Source organism: Pieris rapae, chromosome Z, assembly GCF_905147795.1.
Source record: "Pieris rapae chromosome Z, ilPieRapa1.1, whole genome shotgun sequence".
Lineage (NCBI taxonomy): Eukaryota > Metazoa > Arthropoda > Insecta > Lepidoptera > Pieridae > Pieris > Pieris rapae.
The window spans coordinates 6,737,683-6,761,004 of NC_059534.1; the positions used below are offsets into that span (position 1 = coordinate 6,737,683).

At 31.7% G+C, this 23,322-nt stretch overlaps 2 protein-coding genes across 6 annotated transcripts; one reads left to right on the plus strand and one right to left on the minus strand.

Annotated features, from left to right (window-relative positions):
• Positions 1 to 347: 347 nt before the first annotated feature.
• Positions 348 to 10,024, plus strand: LOC111000295 (chromatin complexes subunit BAP18). 5 transcript variants are annotated; one of them, XM_022269692.2, is made up of 5 exons: positions 348 to 562; positions 5,193 to 5,284; positions 5,531 to 5,632; positions 7,360 to 7,516; positions 9,272 to 10,024. In XM_022269692.2, exons 1-5 carry the CDS (start codon positions 542 to 544, stop codon positions 9,377 to 9,379), a joined length of 480 nt encoding a protein of 159 aa, XP_022125384.1. In that variant the 5' UTR covers positions 348 to 541; the 3' UTR covers positions 9,380 to 10,024. The 5 variants fall into 5 exon arrangements, with proteins under 5 accessions (XP_022125384.1, XP_022125404.1, XP_022125410.1 ...); XM_022269712.2 differs by having other exon boundaries at positions 349 to 562; positions 7,360 to 7,423; XM_022269718.2 differs by having other exon boundaries at positions 350 to 562; positions 7,360 to 7,414.
• A 4,629-nt stretch (positions 10,025 to 14,653) lies between these two features.
• LOC111000094 (LIM homeobox transcription factor 1-beta) lies at positions 14,654 to 21,437 on the minus strand. The gene is made up of 4 exons (XM_022269441.2): positions 21,315 to 21,437; positions 17,435 to 17,636; positions 16,695 to 17,311; positions 14,654 to 16,624 (listed from the first exon to the last, which is right to left on the minus strand). Exons 1-4 carry the CDS (start codon positions 21,403 to 21,405, stop codon positions 16,377 to 16,379), a joined length of 1,158 nt encoding a protein of 385 aa, XP_022125133.1. The 5' UTR covers positions 21,406 to 21,437; the 3' UTR covers positions 14,654 to 16,376.
• Between the last annotated feature and the right edge of the window lie 1,885 nt (positions 21,438 to 23,322).

A 23,322-nucleotide genomic window follows, 5' to 3' on the forward strand; every position in this document is an offset into this window, starting at 1 on the left:
TAAAATTAAAAAGTTTGAACTTGGTTATTATTTACGATAAGTATCTAGTAAAAGAGTGCCTGTTGTAGATTTGGTGCAGAATTTAGTTGTTCAGGGATTGTTTACAACCCTTTATGTGGTTACTGTTACTATTGGCAGTGGTATCACTTAACAGTAGTCAGCCTTCTAGCCGTCTGTTTTTTTATATATTCTACTATCGGAAAGGGTAGGCGATAGGAAGTCACCGATCTGAATAGCCTAAATTTAATAAACGTAGACTATAAAATGAGTGAGCAAGTAGTAGTGTTCGCTGTGGTAGAAAATTGAAATTTGTCCTCTGTGTTAACTATAACTTCTGACATGACATTTTACCGCAAAAAAACAAAAGGGTCTTTAACATTTCCGCTTCTTCGTTTGCTTTTTAATGTTTGGTTGACACATTTATTTATTTTATGAAGTTAAGATGATTCCTATGTTGATTCTGACAAAGATTACGTTTAATTTTGTTTAATAATAGTTAAAAGTTTAAATTTCATAATTTAATTAAGTTTTCTGCAGCATCATGAATAACTCTGCAGCAAAGGTAAGAAGATTTAAATTTTATTGATGTTATGGGACGTCTCACATCATAAAAATCTAATTTGTAAATAAATAAATAAGTATAAACCATGACGGTAACCAGCAAAGCAATGTTTCAATTACCAGAGGCACAACGAAGCTAGTTGTTAGATATCATTATGATATTTATCATTTCTTTGCCATGAACTAGAGTACCAGAAACTAATGGAAATTTTTAGTCCTAATGAAATTGTCAGTAGCATAGTATGGTTGACCATACTGCAATATCTGGGTTGGCTCCCAAACTAGTCATATTATCTATTATATTATGACAGTGTTAATGTAATATAATAGTAATGATAGCAGGCAAACAGAATATGATGTGTGCTGCAAGATGTTATTAAAGGCAATACATAATTTAAGCTACATTTAAATGCTATTATGAAACAGAAGACAAAATTGATTTTCAGAATATATAACATAATAATAGTAGTAATAGCCTTTATTTATTTCCAAAACTTCATTATAATAATGAAACTTTCATTGATTTTTAATTATATTCATTATTAACATTATATTAATAACATTTAGGAATAATCATTTGCTTGTTACGTTTTGGTTTGTCCACCATTGGACATAGGCCTTCTCCATAGTGTTCCACTCATGTCAGTTGTGGGCCAGGCGCGGCTTTTAAATTATATATTTTGGCCAAGGTAGACATACTGGTCAAACTTAATGTCTTGAAATAAGAGTTCACAATAAACAGATGTTTATCTAAACAAAAGTCAATAAGGCGTTTGCCTTGTTCGTTTCTCTTACCATGTCCCATAAACCCAAAACCAACTTTTCATCTGGAGTGGATGGTCTATTTGTGCATTCCTACACAATTGTTTATAACAGAGAGTTTACGAGTACATTATTTAAGCCATCATTAAAATTATCTATGTCTTCTTGGCTTGATTTCGCTGTCGGGGCATAGACTTGAATTAATATTCAATAATGCATGTTCCCTCTTTTCTAATATCAGAGAAGCCAAGAATATCCCACTTTATGGTCTACAGAGCTTGTTCCAATTCCTCTTGACGGCCGTTGCCTACGAACGGCCATACATTCATTGTACATATATGTGTGCATTGAATATGGCAATAGTGTATTTTAGTATTTTTGGGTGGGTGCAGGGTGGTGGTCTACTGCCCTCATGGGGACCAGCCGTATTGGGGGTGATTGTTTTAATTATATTATTTGTTTTCTGGTGAAGTTGAGCCATTTGTTTAGCTTGTGGAGAAGCCGATAATTTTCTCTTCCTCTTGTTTGTGTTAGAACCATTTTTCTTGTCTATAAGTTGATTGAATTTTAAATATGCAATCTTACCTTTCTTTAGTTCTTCTATTAATTTTGGTTTCAATAATTTTCTTTTTTCTAAAACTTCTTTGGAAAAGTCTCCAAAAATAATCAGTTGCTTTATTTTATTTTTTTAAGATTTCCTGGTTCTTCCAACTATTAACGAAGGATATTAAAATCGGCCTTGGTTTTCCTTCCTGTTTTTTCGGTTTTCCGATACGGTATATTTTATTTACTTTTGTGTTTCAAGTGTTATATTTAAATCCGCCAGGCATTACGTTTTTTGAGTAGTTAAAGTGTAAATTTTAATAAATACCTCAAAATTGTACATAATTAAAGGAAAATTTTCGAATTTGAGGTTTTTTCAATTTTTTGCATTTTCTAATAATATTTCCTATAGTAATGTATATTTTTTTTACACCATCAGAAAGTAGATATTTCAACGAACAAAAAGCCCCCAAACTTTTTGAAAAAAGCTGAAATTTTGACGTCAGAATTTTCGATTGAAAATTAGGGTGCTTTTTTGATATTAAGTTAAAATGAGGCGAAAAAATAAATATTTTTAATCAAATAAATTACAGTATATTTGGGACATAATAAGGTAAGTTTTCACCAAATTTCGTAGAAAAAAAAACTTTTTAAAAAAGATATAAATAAAAAACCAAAAACTTGGTTTTTTATTTATTTTATTATATTGGTATTTTATTTATTTTAGAATTTTTCACCTAAATTTTGAGGTTATGTGAAAAAATTGTAAATACCAAAGTTGTAGATCTTTTTATGACCTACAACTTTGCCATTTAACTTTTTTCCATAGGACTGGTAGTTTCGCCGGAAATCAAGATAAACAATTTTTCCCCCTTAAAAGTCAACCCCCTCCCACTTCCCGAACTCGGATCGACCGTAATTTATTTTTCCTTTCATTTTGATCATATTCCCCTGCATTTCTAATGGGTTTCATCCTACTGTAATTTTTTTTTGGTTTCAAAAATTATCGACACTGGTCTATTAGTTTAAATGAAAGAAGTTTCATCACATTTCTTAATCTAATAAGCGGCAGGGTGAATATCTGTTTGTCATGTACACTATTTATATATTTTAGGTATTCTAAAAAACGTTAACTTTTATAAACTACTGTTACCTAAATGATTAATAATTAAGGTTATTTATTTTCATATTTCTTGTGGGCTCTGGTAATGTTCAAGTAGCTATCTAAACTATACAGATATAAGTTGGCTTCTTTACTTTATTCAGAAATGCTAAACATTTTCAATCTAACCAACATATTCGTGTTTTCATGTTTAATGTAAAATGATTATTCATAAATCATTACAGTGATTTCAGAAGAAAGCATAGTTCTTTATTTAACTTGTATTTGAGTATATATAATATAGGAGAGTATCAGCTATGGTAACCTGAATGAGTTATTATAGAGCACCCGTCTAATTACCCGGCTTACCTTAATGATTGCATATCTTTGAAACAAATCCTATATACATTACATATACATAAAAGTTGCTACCCTATGAGTATTTTATAGATCCTTCTTTTGGAATCATAGCTCATTATTTCTATTGGTGGCTTTCGTGTGTTCCCTAAGTTCCCGAGAGTTTATAAAATAGGCCAAATGTATTTTTTGCGACTCAGTTTGTAATTAAGTAACAAAACAAACTAACAAAAAAATTATAATAATTCACGTATTTTTTTAGACGAGACTAAGGTTATTTACGACATCATGAGGCCAGATAATATAACATATAAATAAAATAAGATTGAGCTTTAATAAGAGTATTTTGTAAGATATTTTATTTATTGATAATATAACAGCCTATAGGTATATCGTCATAGATCCTGCGTACTGTACCTGCAGGCCCGGGCATTATTGATGTAGTTCTCGTTATGTTGCTATGCACTGACGGCAATGCCTCTGATTGGTAGCCCCAATGAATCCTAGTATTGATTTTTCTTTAAATAGACCTCGATGCACTATGCAGTAAATTTAAGCTCAGTTACATCGTGCCTTCAGTTGTGAACAGTTGTGTTATATGTTTCCGCTTATTTTTTCATAGTAATTCATTGTTCTCTATCTTTATTTTTCTAAGACACTCCTACAAACGGAACAGGAAATGGTAAGTGCGGCGGATTTTGTTGTGGAATTCTAAGTTATCATTCTTTTGTAAGCTTTTAATTTTGTATTTTTTTTATATTTTGTTGAGTTGTATGTTACTTTCTGGCTTTATGAATTATCCTGTTGCGAATATATATATACAGTTTTGTTTTGAAATTGATTTTTTTTCAAGTCACCATGAAATGTTATTCCCCCGTTATTATTGTTTGGTTACTTGTAAGGTATTAATTTTTCCATTACTTCTAGTACTGTTCTTTAAGACAGTTTTTCAACTACCAAAAATTATGCATTTGCTTATTTAGATTTATACAGCCTAATTTGCGATATCTTATTACATAGGCGAAGTTTCAAATTATATCGTGTTGGGTGGGGTTCAATTTTCAAAAATAATAATCCAATACAGCTGTATTGATTGTTATTACAGCGCATGTGCCAGCCCTGACTTTCTATAGATACTAGATGCAGTGGTCTATTATATGTATGTCGCCATCTTGAATGACGATTTGAACACCACCCATGCACTTAATAAAGAATTTTAATTTATAATAACAAAACAAACCAACCACAGATCGTACACAACTTACTTTAACCTTTAGATAGAGTTGTTTTAAAAATTAAATATTCACTTCTTTGGCAATTTAGAAAGTTTCTTGGTACTTTAATATTTTTTTTATATTGAGAATGGTTTTTCCTACACGCTGTAATATATTAGACGATTTTTCAAAACAGCCACGCTCTTGTAAGGTCCTCGTAGATGGATGTGTCCATAGACGCAATATAAATTACGCCCTGTAGTTTCCCCGCTCCCATATAAAAAATATTTGGTGCCTGGATGACCTAACAAAACAGGCTATCTCGACCTAGCAACACGCCCACCTTCTAGGTGACAGGGGGCGCTGTTGTACCCCTAGGATACGCCCAGTGATAGCTATTTTAGCCGTTAATCGATACACGAAATAGCCAGGGCGCATGCGTACCAGTTGGCGCATGGGCTTTACCGATAAGAGAATCTTCGGGAGTAGGCGAGCCGATCCTTAACTCACATATCAATCCTGGGCCTTAAGCAACACACTTGCTATTTTCTTGTTATGAATACAACAATGTCTCACGTAAGCACTTAGTATATACCTATTTAATATTACTTGTATGAATATCCATGCTCAATATTTTACTGATTGTGTGCCAGGTCGGGGAGATCTTTCGTGAAGCAGGCAGTGCGTTCAATAAGTTGTCGGAAATGACGATGCTGTTACATCCAGTCGGAGATTCACAACCAGGGTACGTGTTAACTCTTCATCTTAGTCAGGCATAAGAAAAATCAATAAATTATTTAGAAGGCTGTGTCCGAAATATTTTTTTTTAATTTGATCCATTGAAGTTAAGTAAAAGCTCATGTAGTTTTTTGGACATGTTCCTTTGTGTTGATATTTAAAAAAATTGCATTAATAAAAATTAATAGCAACATATGGTAAATGAGTTTGATAGATCGATGCTGGCATTCATTGGTAAAAAAAAAATTTTCAGTGGCAAATGGACGGAAGAAGAAATTGAGATGCTACGTTCTTGCGTCCATCGTTTTGCCGTCGATCTCAATAAGCTCAGCCAGCACATCAAGAGCAGAACAGTGTAAGTAAATGTCAAATGATTAAAAGGTATTTGTATTTGATAATTTCGTTCATTTTATGTCTGTATAGCGGCTATACTGGTTTTAGAGTCGACCCTACTGAAAACAAAGACATTAAATGGCTACAATTTAAAATCTGAACAGTGATTCGTGGAAAAACTTTTTTTGTCTTAGAAAAAGTATATTTTTAACAAAATCAATAAACCTACTCGTCCTTGGTCTTCTGCGTAGGTGTAGTTAGCAGCTAAATGAGTTTTTGTTTGGTATCTTAGAGTCTGTGCGAACTAATATAATACTTATTTGCTACTCGTGATTTCATTTATTTTCGAAAATTATTTATTTAATTTATATTAAGTATCATCTACTTACACCGAAAGAAAATAAAATCAATTTGCGACGCCTCGTGGTACATTTATAAACTAACGGATATCCATTCGTAAGATTCTAAACAGTTATTTTAGGTTAAGGGCGAAAGTGGTAGGGAGGGGTTCGGCTAAAATCATGAAATATGACACGGGGCATGGGGGTATAGTAAGATATCACATATTTTCGTCTAACCCGTGATTTATAAACCGAAGAAGCGGCTTAGAAAAACAATCGATCGGTCAATGGAAATATTCTCTGCGTAGTGCGCGAAAATGATGACGCCGAATGGCTTGATGACACCGACGTTGATGTTCAACAAAGTACAGTGCTAACAACTGATTTGCAAGGTGCTATCCAGTTGTTCGAGTTAAAGAAAGTCTTGACAATCCGTAGTCGGAGGTTATTGTCGTGATTGGTCCCAAAGTTCTGTCACTGTCGTATAATTTTTAAATTTCGAACATGATTTTATAAAAAAAATAATTCATTCTATTTTTGAATGTTTGACTATTGTTTTAAAACAAAATTACGATCACTTTCCGGAATTTTTCACGATGGAGTAGACAGTGAAAGAAAATCGAATAAGTGGGCACTCGCGAGTACCATTTTCAAGTTGCTCAAAAATTTGAATATTCGTTATATAAGGTTAGGTTTGTATACCGTACAAAGGTACAAAGTGTCAGAGTTTACAGTGTTGAGTACAAGAAATGAACTGGCCGGCCACGCCTCGCAGGAACACCAGCAATAATCAAAAGTATCAAGGCGCGGATAATAAGAAATCCTGTTCGAAAACAGAAGTTGATGGCTTTGCAGCTTGGTTGACACCAAGTATAATTAAGAATAATTTTATGCTATTTCTATGTCTTAATCAATGTACTGTAAATTGAAGTATCACTCATTAAAAACTGATTAGTACTTGAATGAATTACTATTTTTATCATTATTTCCATTTATGACTTTGGGACCGACTACGTTCATTAAATATGAAAAATTAAAAAAAGATAACATGCGGTTTTTTTATTCCGGTGACATATCTAGATAATTACAGTTGCACTATAATAATGTAACAGGGTTGTCACAATAACAAAAAAAATTATTTATACCTGCGTCATAAGATATAATCGAAAATAAGACTAATTTGACTTAGAAATTTTGGCATACCGGAACACGCAGTCTTGTCATTTCTGAATCTTACCCTATAATCCCATGATGGTTTTCTTTCCCCATAGACTTCTCTGGTCCATAATACTAAAGCCGATTAATTAGGTTTTTATTACTGGTAAAAATATCTGTCCTAAATAAAATATAATTTGCTAGGCTAGCCGCATGATGACGTATAATAATAAAAGAGTTTTTAAAATTTCAGATCTCAAATCCGAACAACACTAAAGAAGAAGGCTTTCGAGGACGCAGGTATACCGGTACGTCAGGTTAGCAACTCAGTAAACAACGTACCACAAACAACACAGGTAGTCTCGTCCCTGAGCCTCCTTCAACCGAACATATTAGGAAAGAACGCCGAGGTTCAAACCTTCACTAATTTAAATCACGCTGTTTTTTTTTTCTTTTTAAGTTAGTGAAGTTTGAATTTTATTTAGCTTACGCGTCACATGGCTCATGCATGCTCCTGATTGCTTTCAAAAGTCTTAAAATTATTTCAACAAAATTTATATATAACAAACGCAAAGTTAAGTCAAACAACATTTTTGGGGTTTAAAGCAATGACGATAATGGGAATATTATGTTATATACTTCAGGGGTAAGATTCTGTTTCATATGAAATTCTTTTTACATTTACCTACAAATAGTGTTAAATCAAGTAGGTGTAATGGCGCATTATAGTAACTATTTCAACTTATAATGCATATAAATTTCTTAATACAAACCGAACTATTTTTTTTGATATTAAATTAATAAAAATTTCAATTATTAAAAAAAAATCTAAACAAAAAAGTTATTTTGTGTGGTATTTAGATATTATTTTACCTTTAGTTTTTGTTTTTTGTGCTTTATATGTTAGACATTATACGCTAAAATATGTAATATGCTATGTATACCTTGCGGCAAGTCTAGCAGTGCCGCTACCTATCGTTCTGTGGGCGTTTATATAATTAAGATTTGTTGTCAAAACACTACTGTATTGATAGATACTAGCGCATGCCCAGTTTCTTTAAACGTATGTAATGGGTGTACGCACGTACGTATACGCATACGTAAATTGCAGCTATCACTACTAGACATGACCGATAATTGAATTAAGAGCAGGATATTCCGCATTATTTCACTAAATAAATAATATATATAGATACATACGATAGTCATGCTAAGCGCTAATTTTCAGCTCTATATAGGTATATAATCGTATTAAAAATATACCTATAAGTACAAATTTGTTACGTTTACTTCAAATAATATAAAAAATAAAAAATCCCCCATCGCGTACCTACCAGGTATCAGTGCTTGAATATCCTGGTTTTAATTATATAATGCTATAGTTACTTTTTAAAGTGGACCTTGGCACCGTAAAGGAATATAATATAGCTATATATATTAAAACGATGAAGTCTTAGATTATTTTTTAAAGGGGTAGTCGAGTTAGTAATTATTGATTTCTATGATTTGTTGCCTCAACACTTGACAGATTCTATATATATATATAACAGAACCCGAACCAAATAATATATAATATGGCGTATACAGACAACGAAAACCAGTAGAAGCTATAAGCTTCTTTATATAATTTTAGTGTAAGTTTCAATTAAAAATATAAAAACAAAGAATTTAAAAACCGAGGATTTACTTCGTCCTCCGTAATCCTGTAACTTCTTCTGTCTTTATCTAAAATACAAGTCGTTATTGCTAGGATAAATATGCCTCGTAAGTTCAAATAATGCAACTGTTACGATCTGCGTCTCTATTTATGGAGGCTCTCCGTTTTTACTTGTATTAAACACTGGACTGGCTTTGCTATAAAAAAATTGTTTTTTTTGTGGCGATATGAAAATTGTATTGGCATTGTAAGCAGTGAATAAAAAGTCAAGTCTGGTAAATGACTTTGATATATTTTTTTAAATACCACATAATTATCGACATCATCAATTGTCACCACTGCTCTCATCGCTAATGTTGCGATATTCAAATCGGTACAAAGAATAGTATAGCTGGTCCAGCGAATTATGTAGAGGTTTAGTTGTCTGGCCCCAGAGCATATGCAGCACGGAGGACATAGAGGAAAACAGCTATATTAAAATATGCTAATTAATATATTACTTTTGCAGGTGACACTGAACATGTTAAACGCCCCTGAGAACGAAGTAGATGTCGAGGGTCTAAATAACGACGTCAAGCTGGAGTTCGAAGCGGGAAATGAAGAAGTGGCCACCTGAAACCTGCTTTGCTTCACGTAGGATCACCCTGGGGTGAATGACTAACCATGGCACTATAAATCATAAATTACGTCACACCATTGATTTCATCACGAAACAGCTAAGTGACCTTTTGCAACACCATGTGACGTGATTTATTCACTAATGCTGTAGAGCTAGACAAAAACAGTGCGGCACTAGCGTCATACGAATTTGTTCGTTAATGGCATTTAGTCACGTGACAACGAGTTCGTCTGGCGTAGTTGGCGTTTCTCGCAGTGTTTTTGTCTTGATCTGATTTTTATTACAGTACGATGTTGCCATATTTGGTAACTGATAAATGTTTTAGTTGGAATTGGAGGACAAAGAGTTTTTGACTCTGCTTCTTTTGAGTTTAAGACAAAAGCATTAGTGAAACGGTGTTACTTCATGTATGCATCTTGCAGCTTGCATATTGGAAGTTCCATCGTAACGATAGTTTTTGAATATGTTTTTTAATTATATTATTTTATCGATTATGCACTGATTGTAAGTAGCATCACAATTATATTTTTAACCAAAGTGCCCATGGTTAGTATTGTATGTCATGATGGAACATTTATATTCATTTTTTGATTTGCAATTATAATTTAAAAATTTTAATGAATTAAATTTGATTTTTTTATATTTTTTTGTTTGCATTTTGTTTTCATCCCCTTTATTTTGTTTTTATTGGTCCAATATGTTTTTATGCCCTTCATTTTGTTTTAGTACTATTAATTTTTTTATCCCATTTATTTTGGTTTCATGCTCTTCATTTTGTTTTTATCCCATTAATTTTGTTTTTATTCCTCCAATATGTTTTTATGTCCTTCATTTTGTTTTAATACTATAATTTTTTTATCCCATTAATTTTGTTTTTATTCCTCCAATATGTTTTTATGCCATTCATTTTGTTTTAATACTATAATTTTTTATCCCATTCATTTTGTTTTCATGCCCTTCATTTCGTTATTATCCCCTTCATTTGTTTTCATTCCCATCATTTTTTTACAATACGGGATACTGGTTGAAACGCAATATTTTTACCTTTTTATACAATTATTTATTACCTTCTAATGTAAGATCGGTTGAAATTTATATTTTTTGTAAGTTTGTACATTTGGTAGTTTGTGATTAATTGATAATGAATATCATCGTGTAGTGATGCCTTTACTGCCTTAATGTGTAGATTTAATAATAAGATAGTATTTCAATTGATAGATTTGCGTAGATTTTATTTTATTATATTTTTATTTTTGCCTTTCGACCTTTTGAGTCACTTTCTAAATCTTCGTCTTCGTACTTAATTTTAACGTAAAATCGCCTTAGTTAGTTAGTTCGAATCCTGTTTCTTGTAGTTGTAGGTTCTGATAACATCTAAAGCCTTTTAGGGGCTTGAATAGTCGTTGCGATTGGTCGTTGTGAGTGATTGCTGTTTCAATTCGTAAGGCGCGCATAATTTCTAGGCCTGCTCGGTTAAAATAAAATTTGTTAACGTTCATTTACATTAAGTCGCCTTGTTCCGTGTGCCCTACAGGTGGACCTTCTGAACAATGAATGCTAGCGAAATTTAATTAAGACCGTATCATTCACAACATCTTGCAATGTAAATCTCAAACACTAACAGCGGCTAGTCGACGTACGATGGCACGGGAAGAGAAGACATACCTCATTTAAGTCTATTTAAAATAAATACCTCTAAAATTTAAAAGCAATAAACCACTGTTGCCTCATACGAATAAGTTGGATTCGGACTACCTCATATATCGCTAAAGTAAGTTAGGTTAATCGGTTAGGTTAGGATACGGTCGCGACATCGACATTTTTACACCCTCGATTTAGCCCTTATTAATATCCATTAGCTAACGTACTCGCCAATAATTTAAGATTTTGCCTAATATTAGATAGTTTACATATATTGGTTTCCTGCTCGTTTATTGCGGTTCAGTTACTTCCAAGTTGTGTGTATAGAGACAAAGCTGCAACGTTCGATGTCTTCATAAACATAAATTATATTTTGTTTAATAGTTTTTTTTTCTCGAGGATGGATCGTTATGTGTTCAATGTGCCTACAACACACCGACGTAGCATGAGAAGATATATTTATTAAAGCTGTTAAATACTGTTATATACCATCGAGACGCCTTGAACGAAACACTTTAATTAGAGACTTTTTCCACCGTGCCTGTATTTTTTTATTAATTCGCAGCGTAAACTATATCTCTCGATGGAGGTGGGTATAATTTACGCATTCGAATTATGAAAAAATCGTATACTACATATTTATTTCGTGTAGTTGCAATATTTTTTTAATTTAGTTCTTAACTTTGCAAGGTCTCTAATTAGATTGTCATTGTTGTTAGTATAAGGATAGGCTTCGTAATTGTTTATTCCATATCTTAAGTAGATGTTCGTTACTTCAGTTTTTCACTGACGTCTTCCGAAGTGCTGAATAAAGCTTTTCTTAGTATCCCGTAAGCAAATGCCGTGCTCAAGAAGTATTCAGTTTGGCATAAATATTCTAATATATATTGTTGGATTTTATTTGTCCAATCATCTCTACAGCATAGTACAAGCTTCTATTTTCTTATCATTTTTCAATTTGTTCAAAAGTATGCTATGACTAGATTAGATTACATATTCGTTTATATGTTTAGATATTATTTGAGCCCAGTGTTTGTGTTTAATGACGTAATATTTATCAATTTTTATTCGCAAAATCCGAAGCAATAAAATTATGATTTTATTTTCTATCTTATCCGCAAACAAAGTAGAGATCAATGGACAACTTTCTAGGTGTAATTTAGAATTCTTCATAATAATAAAAAAATCCAAAAAAAAAAAAAAAAAAAATCAAAAACACAAAAAAAATTCAAAAGCAAAAATTACAAAAATAAGGTTATTTAGTTGTAATATAGTAGTAAAAATTAGCGGCTAGATGATGAATATATGAACATCTAGGTATCACAGTTTTGCCTTGCATCGTGTAAATATAGAATATTGTTAAGGAATTAAAGATTACTTACTCCATTAAATTGAATTAGATATTAGAGATTTTTAGACTAAATACCTCAGATTTTGTTGATTCCTTTATTTTAGATTCAGTTACGTGAAATATTTGATTAGTATTAGCAAAATTTTAACAACATAGATCATTCCAATCGGTCTTCCAAAAATATTAGATGTCTACTTATGCTTTTGAATCGTAAATTTTATATCTTATATTGAACTATTTAAGTATTAATAACAAAATTATAAGGTTTATATGCATTTATATCACAAAATTAACCGGTACAAGTTTTGGGCTAATTTCTTAATTTTAATATATACTAAATAATGCCTTAGTGAATAAAAATACGCTTTATCGTTAAATCAGTAGTTTAAGATCCGGATGAGTGATGTGCTTAGTTATACGAAATATATCATAGTAATAAACGAAAAAAATTTAAAAAAAATATAAAAATATAAAAAACGTGTTAATAAAAAAAATATAAAAACTTTAGAAAATTAAAAAAAAACTTCAAAACAAAGAAATCTAAAAAAAAATAAAAAAGTTTAAAAAAATTAAAAAAAAAACATTTTATTAATTTAAACAACTAGATACGCTTAAATCAGACTTGAAATATACATATTAGGCCACGCATCACAAGTCTATGCTATTTTAATAGTTATGGAAATAAGTGTTCATCATTTCTATCACTTAGTTTTATCGCTCACCATATCTTTCGCTTCTAGTTATGTATATATTTTAGCTTTTAGGGCACCCACGCTACACCGCGACCTTGGTAGGCTTTTCTACCCGCCAGCCTTTTGTTCATTATATTTAACACATTGTGAAGAGCAAATACACTACCATTATAAATTATAATAAGAGACGTTCAAAGGGTCATAGCACCGCTCTTTGGACATAATATATGTACAAATTAGCTTATATAATGAATAGTTTTTTAAATAATTAAAAAATACAAAAAAAATATTAAAAAAAATACAAAAAAAAATTAAACGCCTGATGTACTTATCTCTACTCACAACTATTTGCAAGATGGGTTCATCGGACGTTATGCTTGTATGTAAGGTGTAAATGCCAGGAGATCTCCATGTTTTTAATTATAAGAGAAAAATGTAAATATAGTAGTAATTATTTATAAATGTATTAGAGAATAATGTAAATATAGTTGTAATTAAGTAAGTATAGGTATAAAGTAGGTAAGGGCCCGATTAATTTTTATACTACGTAATGATTACGCGTGTAATGAATATGACACAGATAATGATTACGTTGTTATTTATAAATATTTTAATATAATTTAATATTTGTAAATATTAAACATCTTTGTGATTATCAAAGATTTTTAATATATGCACAGTTAATGTATATAATATTTTAACTCCTCTTATAATAATTTGCAAAATTGTTTCATTGCTTTTATTAAACCCCCTCCCAAAAAATTGCATTTTTATTACCAACCCTTTCTAAAAATAAATGCTAAAATTACAGTGTTGGCTTAATAGCTTCAGCGTGCAACTGACATAACTGAGCTCGTAAGTTCGATACCCGGTTGTACATCAGTAGATTTTTGTCTATCTGCACATATAATATTAGTTCGAATCGTGAAGGAAAACATCGTTAGGAAACCGGCTTATCTTAGACCCAAAAAGTGAACGGCGAGTCGTGCACTGGAGGCTGATCACCTACTTGCCTATTAGATTGACAAATAAATTGTAGCGCCACGATTTTTTTATTTTCTTAAACTCATAAAAAATAATATACCAGTCTTTGTTCCGCCGAACCTCGGTTATGCAAAAATTTCATTGCTCGCATGCTGCAGGAAAACCTGAGGAAACTGCATTCCCCAGATTCAGAGTCTTTAATATTTGGGCTATCTTTAAATTTTACACTTACACCCCAACATGGAAGAGGTAGTCACAAAAGGCTGATCTCCAGTTCATTTGTTGACAATAATCAAACATGCAGTATTCTGTGACCAACTAAATTAAAATTTCAACCAGTAATTGAGTAGATGTATGTATAATAATCCCACGTACATAAACAACGATTGAGTTCTGTTCTGTGTTGGTTGTTTGTCTCACAATAGCAACACAAGTATTTTAACCAACATATAAAATTACTAATGCATTATGAATAATAGATATATTCGTAGACACCGTCCAATACTATCTAGATTTCGCAAAAAAATAAAGGGTATGTATATTAAACAACAAGGAAATACTTAATCTTTTATAATATTTTACATCAATTATAAAATACCTGGATAACAATAAATTTTGTTGCATTCTTATATCTAAACCGTATATTTTTGACTAGAGACGACACATGAAAATATGCCGATTACGACTATAGTATCTACATTTATACTTGTACCTATAATATATTCTACAAGGTTTAAATATAATACACATAATTTGAAATTTGCGGGGTGGGGAAGGGTTCGCGCATAGTTTTAGTTGTGAAAGTCCCAAAAGATACCTGCGCATCTAACGACTTGCCAACATACGAGAACTATACAAATTTAGATACAATTTCATATCCATGGCCGTGCGTGGTGCAATGCTAATAGCATCTTTGATACGTCAAAAAGGTGGTTGCTCCTCCTAATCCTTGCTCACATTTTGATTTTGGTGTGGTGGATCTACTAAAGGTTGTTCTAATTCCGTTATCGATAATTGTCTTATTGACATGTTCCAAAAAAGGTTGCTACTAATGACTACTACTCTCTACACAAAACAATTCTTTTTATCAGTCGGTAATTGTTGATTTACCAGTATTTTAGTTAATATTGATCGAATACGTCGAAGTAGGTAGGTACAACCACGGAATTTTTAAGTTGTAAAGGCGATTTAAAGTTGAATTTTGTGCAAGAATGAATATCGCATTGTTTTCAGTATTTCATTTCGCACATAAACCTTTCATTCTAATTTATCGGGTCTGAGTGTGATGTGAACAATATCAATAAATGTGTTAAATAACTTTGTGTTCGTTAAAGCTTTATTGTTAAATATTATTGTGAATAGAAACTTTTAGTAAATGTTTTCTTTCAACAGGTCAGTTTAAATCAATAGTAGGTTAGACTACATAATCTGTAAAAGAGTTATTTTCTAGAGTTTCCTATAAACAGAAAAAATGCTAAACATGATACTTTACTATTTCATATAAAGCTAGCAACGCTAATTTTTTTAGACTAAAACTTATTGCATTATATGATAATTTTCTTGATATTATAGTTGGGATGAATGAATTTATATTTAGTTTGGAAATAAAATTTCTCCATACATTTGAATTATTATCGCAACATTACTTCAGGTTTTAGGACTAGATTACGCCTTAATTAATTTTATCTTCACAAGATACTATAAAATAGACACGGATCTATAAGTTCTAAGTTTTATATTTACAATTTAAGTTAAGTCCACCGAGAGGTTTCTTAGTTTCTACAGTCATACATTGTTGGCCAAAAACCTTTTTACATTATACATACACACACACAGTTTTACTAAATCTATTGCGATGTATAAATAAAACTATGTATTTGTATTTGATTAGAATACGTACGAAATTTTTAACAGTTAAATACCTACCACAATGCGTTAATTACACGATACATACAAATATGACGAAATAAGAGTCGTCAAATATCTACAAAGGGTTGCGTAGGATCTAAATTATTACGATAAAGACACACAATTCCTAATATAATTAAAGATATTTGCTTTCGTAAACGTTCTAATTACTTCAAATGTTTTATTCTGATAATAAGCGTAACAAAACATTCCCGAACGAATCTGGTACGTTTGTAAGAAAGACTAAAATAAGTAATTAAGACATTGTAAAAGGGCTAAAATCAAAGAACGAGTTAAATGAATTCGTATCGGTAATCGTGTGACTGGTGGCAGTGGACGTGGACTTAACTGTATGGTCACCCTTAAAGGACCCCAAGCGCATAGCAGCATTATTACGGCTTGCGCGGGTTTCGCTTAATCAATGTTCTGTACTAAAGTAGGAATTCTGCATCAGGTAAAGCTTGTCTATTGGATTTACGACGGCACCCGTACCAAGATTAAGAGGTTCATGATTGCCATGGTTCGAATGATTGTGACCGTGATGATTCACCTCCAAATTCTGGAGGCTCATTGTGTCAGATGCACCTTCGTCAAGTTGATCGAAATTGCTTCCATCTAGAGATATATCTGAACTGCAGAAGCTATCTCCAGAATGAGCTGGATAATCTGTAACGTAAAATTTAATTATTTCATTGCTAATATCTATTTATTTCAAATATATCGAAAGGATATTTACCATCAGGAGAATAAGGTAGGTTGGGGTTAAGAGGTTGGCTGGATGCAGAGTAAGAAGCGTCAAGCCCGAGATAGTTGCCATGCTCACTGGATGGCGATTCTTGTTTGATACTCTTCTCATCCTTATCTTTATCTTTATCGGCGTTTTTGTCTCCTTCCTGCTTCGCTTTACGTTGTATCTTTTTCATCTTGGCTCGTTGATTTTGGAACCAAACTTGTACAACTCGAACACTCAAGCCGGTGTCTTTGGCTAAAGCTTCACGTACTTTTCGACAAGGCTTAGGACTCACTTCGAAGGAGGCTTTAAATTGCCTGCGCTGAGCTGAGGTTAAAATCGTTCTTGGGCGTTTTGGCCCACGCCGTCCGTCCCTAGGCCGTTCTGAATCGTCTATTATCATATCATCTTCGGCATGTTGCATCAAATACATTTCCTTTTCAAAGTCTTGTCTACAAAAGATTTGGCCAGCTCTGACAACGTATTGTTCTCCTTTTTGCAGGGGTTGACAGCACATAACGCACACGAAGCATTGTATATGAAACACATATTGTTGAGCTCTCATGACCATTTCTTGCGGAAGAAGCCTATCGCCGCATCTGGTGCATTTGACTCCGAATAATCTGGGACAAATGGGATTCATGGATTTATATGTAAAACGAGCGCAAAGCAATTTCGCATGGCATTTCGCTAGCATCGCAAGATGTCGCTTAAGTGCTATGAATATTGATAATTATTATATTTACCTATCGTAATCGGGTTTGCAGTAGAGTTTTGCATTTCTGGTGTAGCAGGTGTGTGCCAACGGACAGCCGCAGACGCAACAGCTGAGGCAATGTTCGTGCCAAGAAAGTTCTCCCACTCTCATGAGATAACGATCTTGGATTTTCTGACCACAGCCTTCGCATATTTCAACTATCTTCTCCCTCTTGATGCTCGCGCTTAGTTCTAAAAAGAAAACAGTAGGTATCTAGTTTATTAGAAAGTGATATTTAGATACTATTTTGGAGTGTAGAAAAAGAAGATTGATATAAGCCTACACTCTATTTCAATATTACACAAAGTATATACCTAAGATTAAAGATTTTCTATGTTAGAATTGAGAAAGACCTTAGGGTTTCGTCAAGATGCCTTAACAGTAGTATATGTATAAAGTACCTAATTTGTATGAAAACGACAGTTCGTGTCAACAAATTTTTAGGAAAATTTAGTTTTCGACTTTCTACTTACACCACTGTTAACGAATCTTGACAAAACCCTTGTCAAAGTCAAAGTCAAAAGTCAAAATTAATTTAGTCATATAGGTAACATAATGTACACTTATGAACCTCAAAAAAAAAGAAATATTAAATGAATCTAATTTTACATTTACTGCCAGTTCTCAAATCAAGGGCGTAGAACGGAAGAGAAGAACTGGCAATAAACTCTCCGCCACTCTTTTTAATCGCCAAGTTTTTTTTACACAATGTTTGTAAGAAGCTGCAACCACTACACCATGTTCCATATGACATATTGAGTAATAAAGAATAATTAAATAAATTAAAAACAAAGATTTGTCCTCTATCAGCAGGAAGCATGGTGAAATATCGTAACTCCGCAGATCAGCGAGAACCATGCACAATACACATTCCGTGGGTACGCAAGATCTCTTAGAAGAGAAATTCGCTTTTGCCATTAAAATCAGAAAGATTGAAGAAATGTGCAAAGATATTTATTTAAAAGTTTAAGGAATAAGTGTTAATACATTTAAACCGTTCCATAATATTATGTCAAATGATATACAAACATAAGGTAAGTTAATTTGAAAATAAATATGTAAATTATTTAGTAAATTGTTATATCATTTGTATTCAGTTAATACGAATTTCAGTTGAATTCTAATAAAATTGTATTTATCCTAAGTATCGTAAAGCAATACCGTCGGTATTTGTTTTAGTTTCAATTAAATACCTAATTATCAAATTAACACTATTCCGGTTCTATTGGACCGGACAGACATCAATTTCAAACTTAAAAAAAGATCTTACCTACTGTTGAATAAATGAACGACTAGACAAATGTATTAAGTTATAAACTTTTCGTTTTAGCAAAGTGTAATAAAAAATAGGTACATTACGAATTTCACTATTTCTAAATTGTATTTTATTACTCATTACTCGTTTACAATTTAAAACATTTTTAAATGGTAAAGAAAATTTCAGAGTATTACAATTATGTATTTATTGTGATCTGTTTATGTAATAATTTTAAAGTAAATATATATTTTTTTATTTTTTTGTGATATTTTTTCTTAAGTTAGAACTCAGTTTAAGATTTTAATTAAAGTCACTAGTTTTAATTGTTATATAGAATTTATTTTCAAAACAATTTGTGTGGAAGATATCTCCAAAATCCGAACACGAATTTATTGTAAAATAGTGCTACAATTAATTCAATTGGCATTTCCGACGGCACTCAAAACAATTTTGCTCTTTTTTACTCACTGTTAGTTTAAACGCTAGAGCACAAAACATCTGTGTTAATAATATAATTTATATGAAAACTTATGCTTACTAAGATTTAACATACAGACATTATTTTAAACACTACTTGTTTTTACTGAGAGGGGTCAAGTATCAGATTTGATTAACTTAGTAGGTACTGTATAATGTTAGCAACAAAACCTGTGCAATTAATATATTTACAAAAAGTTTTCAATAATTTATAAAATATAGTGCATTTAGAACTACGTGCAAATATTTCCATAATAATATTCGACATACGCATTTTAAGTTTATTTAACACTTGTTCTGCAATACGCGAGGAAACACGCCTTTTCTCAAACCAAGTAGTTATCATTATAGTAACCCAATGTCTGGAAGCCTATTTCGCTTATATGTATTTTGAAACATCGAGTTAGCACAAAGCTTTCTTAAGAGATGGTCGATGCCTCAAGTCATTCCTTAGGTGGAGACACGCCCTTGTGGGAGGGGCTTCAGTCACCCGGGTCACGGATCAAACGGGGAACAAAACGTCGACATAAAACATCCCTAACAGTAAATCGATTCGAGGTGCGTGTTTGGAGAACGTTATTGCCTAAAAGAAGATGAAAAAGAACGAATAAACGCATTATACGTGTAAGCAAGACTAAAAGTTAAATAACAATAGACTCAGCGCTTTGTACGACTCCGGTTTATTAATAAATGCATAGCTAAAACTCAACTCTAAATAACTTATTACAAATACTCTATCTAAATATCAACGCAGAAATTTACGTATAAAAACTGAAACAGTTTGTTTATTCTAACGCATAAACCAAACAAAATCGAAGCTGTGCTTTCAGTGCTTATTCATAAACTATTACTTGCCAATTAAGTTCAATAAAAATATGTGTAGTCAAATACGGAAGCCTAATCTAGTAACATTTTTTTCGGATATGGCAATATGAATTATATTTGGTGTAATATAAATATGAATTATTTTTATCTCATATATATTTCAAGTTATTTTAACAAAAATAAAGGAAAGTGTAAATTCTAAGAGAGGGAATTTATCTAGTAATCCTTATCCCAATGCAACAGCGTGTTATCTAATAATATTATGTATTTGTAAACATTTGTGTAAGACAAATGTTAGTTTAGTTGAATTCGTGTTAAACATTAAATACATGCACTAATCTTATGCAGAGTTTAGTTCAATTAAAATTAAATAAATAAACTCATTATAATCATGCAAAAATCTAACCCGTTTGTCGATCGTATAATTTTAATCGTCGATATATTCGAGTATTTTTAAAGCTGACATTGATATATGAAAATTTAAAAAAGTGAAAACCGTTTAAATTGCGTTTCAAAAGCTCGCATTCCTAGAAATGCATGTTTAGTCACCGTTTCGCGAAAAGTTCCAATAAAAACGGTAAACGTTAGCTTTATGCCATTATGTCAATTTTATTTTAGAGAAAAACTTTTTTAAATAACAGAATAATAGAAATATTTGTATGCAGTTTGCATAGTTTGTGGATTATATTATTTACCCATTATTGTTAAATCGCTTGTTAGTTTAAGTCATCGTTATTATAGCGGTAAATTTTTCGTAACTTAAACCGTACATTGATAGTAGTTTTTAATGATATATGTATAAATATAATTAAAGCATTGGAAGAAAGAGACAACTATTAAGACGATATATTTTTACTCGATTACGAACATTTTAACTATACACGGTTTTAATTAATAAAGTTTTAATTATATATATTTCTAATAATATAGTTGTTGAGAGAACCTTAGTCGATTGCACTGTAGGCAAATTATATTATAGACAAAAACAATAATTGATTTTAATTAAATTTTAGTCACCCTCCTACGTTAAATTACTAAAAATCTATTTTGCATAATTTTTCTGGTTGTGTTTTTTTTTCTTTTAAAATCATACCGGCTACTATTAAACTGCTAACTACTAGTCGTATGAATGCAAAGTATTATGCACTTCTTTTTTATTACTATTAATCGCTTACTTGATAATTATAGTTTATGAATGCGATCACATATGAAGTAAAAATTAACTTTTTTTTATCTTTGCTAAAAACAAATTACAAAACTCGGTCATAGAAATTCGCAACGTCCTTAATATAGTAACACTTTCACTAACCTGTTCTTCCGGCACACGAGAGCGGAGGCTGCATGCCATCCTGCATCAATCCCGAATTGATATTTGTATAAAATTCTAACATTTTTTTCATATAAAATTTATCACACGGAACGCGTACGCCGCGCTAGCCGAAAACACAATGACGTAGTGTGAGCGAGCACCCTCATCTTTCCTCTCCCATTCTTATCCCGCCAATCAGGTCCCCTCCTATGACTCCGCCCAATATTCTAACCCACCTACCTACTATACAGAAAGCTATTATATTTTACCACTGCGATACGGCACAAATTTCCTTTTTTTAGCCGAAGGAAAATTCGACACTGTTGGTTAGAAGATCGTTGATATTGGAACGCTGTTCATACAGGCAACAATAAAATTATAGACTAGAGATTTTTTTTTAATATTAATAAAAATATAATATAAGCTAATAAGAAAGGAAATCTCTATTGATTTGCTCTCTCAAGGTATGGAGAGCCATATCACAGAATAAGTTATGAATTGTAAATATTTGTTCGCTTAGATATTTCAGTGACTTCTGGTAGCTATCGTTAAAGTTACAGTGGCTTGGTAGCAAGAGACATCACAGATTAAATCAAAATATGACATTATTACTTGAATTACTATACTTTACCGTTTTAACTATGACTGAAATAATTATTAACTAATTGTTTATCATTTAGATATATTAACCAGATTTGATTGTGTCAACTAAGAGCTACTCTTATAAAACTACTAAAATATTTCTAAGATTTATATTTTATTAAAACCAAAGAGAATTAGTTTTATTAAAAACGCTATTGAATTAATAACATTGGTAGGTATTATTAGAATGAAAAATTTAATATTTTTCTAATAATTAAATTATACAGTTACCTTAAGCCGAGAGTCTAAGGACATTTCCTTAACTATAGCAGAATATTTTTTAAAAATTGTGTCTGTAATAAACTAAAGAAAAGCAACGGCGGCGTCAATTACGATGACAATCCAATTTCGCTTTGAAACATTCCTTGTAATTTCAATATCACCTCCAGAGTCTCTTGGTGCCTTGTGGTCTTAGTCTACCTAACTTGTTCTAGAATAGTTTATTTGGAACTTTGAAGACTGAATCAAACTATGAAGTTTGGTTTGCCCTCGCTAACTTAAGATCCTTGATTTTAATCGCCTGAGTTTCAGAGTTAGTCTTTGACCTTAGTAATTGTCCAGTGTATACAGGCATCTGTGTGCTACAAACTTTATGCATATATTTGTCTGTTTATCTGTGGGTAACTAGCTCTCAGCGGTACACTAACAGTTTATTACTGCCTAACACATATTTCTTATAGGGATTTTTGCTCAACATTTTGTTTCTTGTCAATTGGTTGTTATTTTATCGAAAGTCTCTTGCCAGTTCTGATCCGCTTTACGCCCTTGATTCGGGGACTGGTAGTTAATGTAAAAGAACTTTGGTTACAAATACAAATAGTTAAATCTTAAATAATCCGTTACTAGGGCGAAAGAAACAATAAAATACTAATAGATTTTTTTACTTTAAGATTAAAAATAATAAGTCTAATAATATTATCAGTGAATAAATTTGAAAGGTGTATGAATCTGTTTAAAATATGCGCAGTTTCAACTCAGCGTGGCAAATTTCAATTCTAAATTTCTTTATATTTAATAAATGATGACCTGTTTACAAAAATCGACGATGTATGTCAGGCACAGAAGGCTGATCTTAGAAGCATAAAAATAAATAAGACGCAAAATATTCCCTGTCTGATTGTTTTTAGTTATTTTCAAAGTGTCATAATAAACAAAACAATGAAGATATCGTACTCGAAAACCCTGCACACATCAATACACAGTTTAAAAACAATTTTTATTCATAAATATCCGGCTATTGCAATTTTTATTCTGTGGTGTACTCAACTTTTTTATACGAAAAAACAGCTGGAGAGCTATCTCGGTGAAGCCACTTGTGATATACTATGGGTATTGTACTTGAGTGGACCAATTCTGCCATTGAACT